The sequence below is a fragment of the Octodon degus genome, unplaced genomic scaffold (genome assembly GCF_000260255.1).
Source record: "Octodon degus isolate 3935 unplaced genomic scaffold, OctDeg1.0 scaffold00211, whole genome shotgun sequence".
NCBI lineage: Eukaryota > Metazoa > Chordata > Mammalia > Rodentia > Octodontidae > Octodon > Octodon degus.
The window spans coordinates 1663879-1673580 of record NW_004524787.1 but is presented as its reverse complement, the minus strand read 5'-3'; the positions used below and the strand labels follow the sequence as shown (position 1 = coordinate 1673580).

General features: G+C 34.4%; 1 protein-coding gene across 1 annotated transcript; it reads left to right on the top strand.

Annotated features, from left to right (window-relative positions):
- Nucleotides 1-458: 458 nt before the first annotated feature.
- On the top strand, nt 459-2332 carry Spin4 (spindlin family member 4). Its single transcript, XM_004644804.2, has one exon. The coding sequence runs from the start codon at nt 939-941 to the stop codon at nt 1686-1688; it is 750 nt and encodes a 249-aa protein (XP_004644861.1). The 5' UTR covers nt 459-938; the 3' UTR covers nt 1689-2332.
- The last annotated feature ends 7370 nt before the right edge of the window (nt 2333-9702 follow it).

Genomic DNA, 9702 nt, shown 5'->3' with positions numbered 1-9702 from the left:
GAAAGAACTCATTTGTAGAACATTTTTGTGTAAAATTTCTGTCTCTCTGTCTGTCTCTCAGTCTCTCTCTCTCTCTCTCTCTCTCTCTCTCTCTCTCTCTCTCTCTCATTGTGTGCTTTGAATTTTTTTTAGGCATGATTGTGATGAATTCCTGGAAGATAGAAAGCAGATGGAGCCTCTGTGGAGGAGGCTGCTGGGCAGCTGGCAGCCAGAGAAGAGGAGGAGGGGAGCTGGTCTGTTTGGCTCAGGTTTGAGAGAAACAGTCGGGGGCGAAAGAGAAAATAAAGGAGAAAGCCTGTGTCAGTGCGGACCTAACTCAAGCACGCGCGCTGACCCTCCCCACTGACGCCCGCGAAACGGAAGGCAAGACGGCAGGGGGCGGGGCCGAGGTACAGGCGGGCTCTGAGCGGGCGGGTTCCCTAATCCGCAAAAACGCGGTTGCAAGCTGGCCCAAACCGACTAACGCTGCAAAGGCCAGGCCGCACTAACTCCTCAGAGACCTGCCGCCACCGCTGCCGCCTGCACCTTTGCCATTGCAGCTCATTTGCCTACCTTCCCAGTCGTCTCCTTCTTTGTCGCCGTGCCGCTACCTCAGCAGCATCGACAACAGATAAGTGGCGGATTCAGGAATTTGGGGTTGGGAGTCTGGGCAGGCGCCAGGAACCGACAGCACACAAGAGCCCGCCATCTCTCTTTAGCAACCACGGCTGCAGTGCAGTTTTTAGCCCGTTGTGGCGTTCGCTTGAGAGGTGCACGGTGTCCCAGTGCCCGGAATCAAGAGCTGGAGCTTTTCTGTCAATCCTGTTTCAAGCACTAGGGAGGGATCTGGTCTTTGAGATCGTGAACAAAATTATAACCTCATTTTGGATAGTGTTGTTATTTTTGTCAGCTGAGTTAAGCAAACGGCAACTTTGCCAAAGCCTTCTTAAACCCTTAGCATGTCTCCTCCAACGGTGCCTCCGACAGGGATAGATGGCGTGTCTGCATACCTGATGAAGAAAAGGCACACCCACAGGAAGCAACGGCGCAAGCCCACTTTCCTCACTTGTAGAAACATAGTGGGCTGTCGCATTCAACACGGTTGGAAAGAAGGCAATGAGCCGGTGGAGCAGTGGAAAGGCACTGTGCTTGAGCAGGTTTCTGTAAAGCCCACATTGTACATTATTAAATACGATGGAAAAGACAGCGTGTATGGACTAGAACTACACCGGGATAAGAGAGTTTTAGCGCTAGAGATTCTTCCTGAGAGAGTGCCAGCTCCTCGTATTGATTCACGCTTGGCAGATTCCTTGATTGGGAAGGCAGTGGGGCATGTGTTTGAAGGCGAGCACGGTACAAAAGATGAATGGAAGGGTATGGTGCTGTCGCGAGCACCCGTGATGGATACTTGGTTTTACATCACCTATGAGAAAGATCCGGTCCTCTATATGTACACCTTGCTGGATGACTACAAAGATGGTGACCTTCGAATCATTCCAGATTCCAGTTACTATTTTCCTACAGCAGAACGGGAGCCTGGAGAAGTGGTCGACAGCCTCGTGGGCAAGCAGGTGGAGCATGCCAAAGATGACGGGTCCAAGAGAACTGGCATTTTCATCCATCAAGTGGTGGCCAAGCCGTCTGTCTACTTTATTAAGTTTGATGATGATATTCACATTTACGTCTATGGTTTGGTGAAAACCCCGTAAGTTTATTGTGCTCTTTACAACAGTGGTGGAGTTATTAGATGTAAAATATCTTGTTTTCTTATAATTGTATATTTTGAGAAGAGTTTTGACTCAAAAATTCAGAAAAATTGGTGAATGTTGTTGTGTCTCCCAATCTTGCATTGTCTACTTTCACAGTTTTGGCCTAATATACTTTGATATTTATTCTGTATTTGAAATTTTTAATTGAGTACAAATAGAAAAATAAAAGTGCAACCTTTGGAACAATACAAAAGCAAATCAACTCCACATCATGTCCTTCTTCCCCACGTTTTACTTGTCTCTTTTTCTTCCCAGGTAACAAGTATTGAAAATATGATCTATATCTTTTTTTTTCTGTCCTCTATGTTTGTTTCAGTAGTTTCCCTAAAAAAATGACAAGTTTGCATACAGATGTCATCTCTCCAGACTAGTAGATAACAGTCCATAATTCTGTCTCTGCATCTATCTTTCACTCTTACACTCCTGTTTACTATTTCATATACAGTATATGTTCAAGTGCCAAAAAAGTATTTGACCATCTTCTATAGCAGTTTATAATGCTTTAAATCTGAAAAGTGAAGAATTGCATTGCACTGTTTTTCACTTTAATTGGCTTTTATCTGATTTCAATGAGTATTTTTTTTCTATCACGACATTTCATTTTTATGATTTGACAATTACTATTCTTTTTTTATTGATCTATTGAATTGTTGATTTTTCCTTATAAAATTGTAGAAATTCCCATTATAAAGTCTATTTAATCATTTTTAACTCGTTATGGTTTTTCATTATATCATTAATCTTAACTTTATTTTTTTAATCTTAATTTTATTGATGACATGTTTTGCTTTATAATTTATAAAAGTTTTAAGTAGGCCATAATTGTCTTTATAATATTTTTTTTTTGGTTTCTTACCTTTTTCAGATGGATGCCCCTAACCTGTCATACAAATGTTCACCTACATTTTTTAATAATTTTATTGTTTTTAAAGTTTAAATGTTTCATCCATCTGAAATTTATTCTTTACGTAGTTTAAAATAGAGATCTGACTACACTTTTGTTTACATTCATGGACTATCTGATTTGTACCAATTTTGAAATATCTGAGCCAGTATAACATAGATAGAATTACAGAGGCAGAACAGAGATTTTAGAATCTGGTAAAGCAAGTTTTTCATTAGCATTTTTTAATCATAAAATTTTTTCTTGACATTTATTCTTTCATATGAAAAGTCAAATTTTTTGACAATTAAAAAGTTTCATGTCTTAATCAGAGTTGCACTAAATTTTGCATTCTCCTTTCAAGAAATATTTAATAATATCGTAAAACTCAAGAATTTTGTTACATTATTGAAAATTTTACTCTTGTTTCAATAATATTCTTCGTATCATTTTACCTGAATTGATTTTGCAAATATTTTTATACACATCAAATTGTAACATTATGAATTGGACAGCTTTTTCTTCCTTATTTGTAACTTGTTATTTTGGATAATAAACTTACACAATGTTATATTTTTGTCTTTTATCCAATGATTTTTTTCAATCCTAAATTACAATAGACATTTAAAATAGAATATTTTGGGTTTTCCAGGTATATAATCATTCCACATGTATCTAGAGATTATTTTATTTCTTCTAATGTTCATATTGATTATTATTACATTAGCTGGTTTCTTCAGAACAGTGTTGTATAACAAGAATGACACACATACCCATCTTATTTTTATTTTTCATGTAAATGTCTTTAGAATTTAGTGCTAGTATGATATTTGCCATTGGTTATTGATAAATAGTCATTAATGTGTGTAGAAGTTTCTACTCTTCCTGTTTTATTTAGTGTTATTATTATAAGTGGCTCCTATATTTTATCAAATATCTTTTCACACATATTGTTAAAATATATCATTTTTCTTTTCCTTTAATTTCTTGATGTAATGATTTAGGGTGGTTGGTATTTGATCTTGAACCAAACATGTATTTCAGAAATAAATTTCACTTGGCCATAGTGAAATAATCATGCTTTACAATACTAGATTTTATTTACCAATATTTTATTTAGAAGTATTTTATTGCATTCCAAATTGGAATTAATATCTTTTCTTATGCACTGTAGATTGTTTTGTTATTAAAGTTGTATTAGCTTTAAAAAGTATGAGTTGATGAGTTTTCAATCTTTTCCTGTGAATTGAAATAATTTAAACAGCATTGGATTTTTTGCTCTATAAAATTATCAAGTAAGAAGGTATAAAACAATTTAATCCCAGTAACAATTTGATTTTAGATCTTTAATCAGTAGTCTAAGTTGCTAAGTGGTAATTAGTTCATTCAAGTTTTAGTCAAAAAGTAATATGTATTTTGTGTAAGGTACAGTTGCAGGCTGTCTATTACCAAGCTTGTTGAGAGTACTATTGGGATGCTATGTCTTCACATTTTTCATGCAAATTAGATCTGTCCAATTCTAACAATGTAGTAAAATCATGAGTTACAATATTTTAAATTTTTGTATCATGTTACTCATTTAAAATTTATAACAAAATACAAGAAATTATAAAATGTAAAACAAACATCTGTTTACCTACACCCCAAATTTACAAATGTCAACATTTTAGGATGTATGCTTTAGATTTCTTGTGAGTCATGAAATTATTTTATGTGTTTACTAAAAATATATCTATTACCAGTAATTGTATCAATTTTTCTATTTTCAAAAAATTCAAACTGAATAATCAACTTTAAAACATGTGGAATTTATTTTGAGTTTTATTGTAGGTATCTTTTCTCTCCATTTGAATTATGTCAAGGAAATGATCAATAGCATAGACCTTAAAATGTTAACTACTGCTCACTTTTAGTATGCCTGACACCCAGGGTGATTTGTGCCTATCCACATCCTTGAGAACTGAATTAAAAAGAGAAGAATCTCAATTCATACAGAATTCACATCCTAGTTAGAAGAGGTCATATATGCACCAGTTGTCTCTAATGTCTAGGCCAGACTCTGACATTATTTTGTTCTTGTGTCATATAATATTGGGGTTATTCTACATTTTGATACCCAGAAGAATGCTAGCTCTAATCTTAATCTTAATTGTCTGAAAAATGTGGGATATGGCAGTGGAAATAGCAAAAGTCTTCCTCACTTAGACAAGAAAAAATACTCTCAAATTTGGATATGCATATGAATGATATGGCAGACAAATAGTATTGTTTTCTGGTTCTTGCTTTCCCACTGGGCCACAAGTCATGAGTTGTGTGTTACATTTTTTTTTTCCTTTAGGACACTGAGCAATAAAATTAAAACAAAAAATCCATGACCTAGGTTCTAGGATATATAATAGAAACTACTAAGAGATTACTTTTGCTTTTCACCATATACAGATGGTAGTACATTAACTTTTTACTTAGTAAGTTATTTACTTATTAATAACTGTTTATTTATTGTCTTTGAAAAATATGCCATTAAAGAACTTTCTTTTTAAAAAAAGACTTTATGGTGTAATTTAGATATACCTCAACATTGTTGGTTAAAAGGAATGTGTTTAAAAAGATTTCTGAATTTGTATCATACCAGAACATGCTCAATTTAAAAGCCCAAAACCAAAATAAATAAAATTTGTTTGAAAGTGAAAAAAAAAAACCAAACACCTTCTCTTAGAATCTAAATTGTAATGGATGAGTGGGGACATCTGTCACAACTCTTAGACCACTGGCCCTCAGGCTTTGTTTTGGCCCATAGCACTTTGAGTATATACAAAAACCTATAGTTTATTACAAAGTTTGTCTCTAGTTTTAACTTTGCTTTAGAAATTTACTGTACAACATTGAGCTAATGTAATGGGCAGAGTACAGGGAAAATCTATAGAGAATGCTGTGTTCATTAGCAATGCTTCTAGCCCTTACATTTCTCAGATCCTAAAAAAGAAGCAAGTATACTGGTGTATTTTACTATAATTTATATCACATAAATTAGCTTTAAGTTAGAGGGAGTGAATAAAGGGAGTGACTGGGCAGTGAATAAAGATGTCAAAGTTGCTATTGTCATGAAATTTGTCATGAAATTTGCATCCTGCAGGAGATTCTCATTCCCTACTCTGTAGGCCCCTTAGCCTATGTCTAGCTCTTAAATTTTAACAAGGTATCATACTTCTCTCATATTCTGACACATTTTCAGAGAAATTTTTTCTAGTGTTTCAGATATTACTTTTAAGAGAGGAAAATGATTAAAAACACCCTTCCTCCCATACATTAAAACTTACATCACAGTTGCTGAAAATTGATGCTTATGTCTCTTCACACATTACCCTATAATATATACACCATACTGGGGTGATTGCTTTGAAAAGCAGCAAAGTATGGTAAGTAAACACAGGCAGATTTATAACTTGGTTGTACTGTTTTACATAATGGACAGAGAAGGCATTATGATTGATTTCATTTGAATTAATACTGGATAAATTGAGAAAGAAAATCCTCTTACAGAAGCCTTAATTTTCTTGTTAGAACCAGGTGTGGCCAGAATGGGACTGAGTAAGGAAAGGACCAGTAGGAAATGAGGTCAAATACTTAAACTGACGCCAGAATGTTTTACTATCTTATGGACTAATGCTAGAAATTTTGATTTTAATTGGAGTGGGATGGGAAGTCACCAATGTTGAGCAGAAATATAGCAGTTGAACTTGTACCAATTGTTGAATAATCTGATTTGAAATGTCCCTTTCATAATGCAATAAGATCACATTCATGATTTATCAACATTGTCTTACTGGGCTTTCGGTTTTTTTCCCTTTGAGATCTCTTGAGATACCATTATCTCTTATGAATCCTTACCCTGGATCTTCCAGGTAGACGACTCTAACTGTTGCCTTTCTTCAAATAAGGAGATCAGAGTGATGAATTATTTTTTATTGTTAATTTTATAGAGAAAGAAATAGCAATGAAAGAGTTTCAAAACAGGTTAATAGGACAGGTAAAATAACTAGTACATTGCATACTGTTGTTTTCATAGTAGTTATTCAGAGTACAAGATGCAGACATGATATCTTGTCCAAACACTATTAGTACAAATCTTTATTCTCATTGAGCTAAGAGAAAGTAGCTGTATATCTATTCTAACTATTTTATGTACACAGATATATATGTATATATATAGATATAGATATAGATATACAGATTTTTTTTACTACAAAATGATCCTTAATTTATATCCCATTTTTGTTTAGTTTTGCCAGAGATAGGTATTCCATTGCCATTCAAATACTGTAAGTGCATGAATTCAGCAAAGTAATCCAATATACTCGAGTAGTCCATAATAGTTGTGGGTTATCTGTAGGACTGGAAATATCAGAAGTTGTTGAATTGAGGCTTTTAAAGCTGAAATAAAGCTATGTTATTATGTTGAACTGTAGGGGACTCAGGTCAACGAGGTTTGAAATTGCCAGTCAAGCGGAAGACCCAATACTGTTATGGACTACTGGGCTATTTTCGAATATTTTGCTGAGTTCACACAACTATAATATTTAAATGACAGAACTAAACAAAAAAGGGGATACAGATGAATGACCATTTTGTATCTGTATACTCAAAATGGTTAAGATAGATATATAGCTACATTCTCTTAATTCAATGAATAGAGGGATTTGTTCTAATAGTGTGTAAATAGGATATCATGTCTGCAACTTGTACAACAAATAACCACTAAGAAGGCAGTATGCAATGTGTCAATTATTGAAACTGTCTAACCAATTTGATTTGAAACTCTCTCATTGCTATTTATTTCTCAATAAAATTATGAAAAAATAAAAAATAAAATATTGTTAGAAAATAGGATAAAAAAGCTCAGCATATTAATATGGCTTTAGTTTTTATGCATCCTCTTTAAATATTTCTGCTGGATGGTAAAGACCAAGATAAATCAAGATATATATGACAGGATATGTAACTTTTACATCAGACAAGGTCAGTGAAATCCCCTCAGGATTTATCCTGAAACCCTGTACAGAAATTTGTAGATCGTTTCTCAGTGTCATCCATATAGATAAGTCACAGCCATTGCTTGACAAATTTGTTCTCTGTGAAAGCCCGAGAGAATGTTTTCTCTCTGTGTGACTCTCCTTATGCACACTCTATATTGTCAATCACTTTCCTCTGTGGTCTCATAATCTCCTTGATCAGAAAATTTGGGACAACACTGAGTCACAGGATGTTACAGTATAGGTTCTCTTATGTCCTGAGTCCTCATTGACCTTGAGGATTTAGAGCCACAACATTGGCTATCCTTGTAGCATTTCATTTTATTTAATATTGTAGTCTGCAAACTTAGGTTGTTAACCCTCCAGAAGAGAAGCTTAATGATATTATTACCCTAAAACATGGGCAGTTGAGCCTGAGTTACTTAAGTAACTGTCTGAATTTCAAACACTTTAGACATAACATTGAACAAGTATTTTCCATCCAACATTGATATGCTAAACATTAAATACCTGCAGAATGTGAATAAAAATAAATAATAAAAAATAGTAAAAAAATAGAAATGAACAGTTACATATTGTTACACAGAAATTTAGAAACCTAACCACATACAAAATTTTAGCAGGACAATCCAATGACTTTTTTTCTTGTCTCTTGTTTTCATTTACCACCTTTATTTTTTTTAAATTTACTTTGACAGAGTATAGCAGTAATTGATATGACATTAAAAGCAGTACACATTTAGAAGACCAGAATGACAGGCATTCTAAGCATGGCCCTAGGATTACTCACTGCTATCCTCAGTGCAGTTGCTTAGTTCACAGGTATCAGCATACATAGTTAGTTAGGATGATAAGCCTACCAACTAACTGCTAGTTTGAAAAACCTGATGGAGATTCTCAGGATCATTTCCTTAAACATCTTGTGTTATAAATGCATGTTTTTCCCCTGTCATGTTTCCTAGTTTTTCTCCATGCCCTCTCTTCATTGTTTAATCCTTAAGTTCTTGCTTTCCATTTAGCTGTATTATACTTTTCAATTTTTATTTCTTTTTTGATGTCTTACACTAAGGAGACTATAGGATATTTACACATATGGGTCTGTTTTAATTCACCTATAAGTATATCTTCAAGTTGCATACACAAATATGTGAAGGCTTACAGTTTATCATACTTTATAGCTGAGTAATACTCCATTGTATAAAAACTCCACATCTCTTTCATCCATTCCTCATGTGAGGGGCATTTTGGTTGCTTCAAACAATTGGCTGTCACAAATTGTGCTGCCATAAACATAGGTGCACATATATCACTATGTTATGATATTTTCAGTTCTTTTGGGGAAATTCCCCTTGGGTATACCTGAATTAAATGGGATTTTTAGTCCTAGAATTTTAAGGAGTCTCCACACTGATTTCCATAGTGGTCCCACCAATCTTCATTCCCACCAGTAGTGGAGAAGGGTTCCTTTTCCCGACAGCCTCTCCAACATCTGCTATTGGTTGATTTGTTTATCATAGTCATTCTTTCTGGGATGAGATGGTATCTCATTGCTATTTTAGTTTGCCTTTCACAGATGACTAGTGATGTGGAGCATTTTTTTCATGCATTTATGAGCGTCTAGAATTGCTTCACCTGAGAAGTATGTACTCATATTGAATGTCCATTTCTGTATTCAGTCTTTAAATTTTGGGGCCCTAATGCTTTTCAGTTCTTTATAAATTCTAGAGAGAAGACCTTTGTCTGAGTGCCTATTAGGTAAGATATTTTAAAAATTTGTGAGCTGTCTTTTCAACTTTGTTGGTACTTTCTTTTGACTTGCAAACACTTCTGAATAAGAGGAGGTCCCAGTTCTTAATTCTTTCAAGTATTACCTGTGCCTTTTGATTTTTGCTCATGAGCTGTTTGCCTACAGCTATATCTTCAAGAGTTCCTCCTGCTTTCTTTTCGTAAGATTTACTGTTTCTCCTCTAATGTTTAGATCTTCAACCCATTTTGATTTTAGTTTAGCGCATGGCGATGGACCTGGGTCAAATTTTATTTT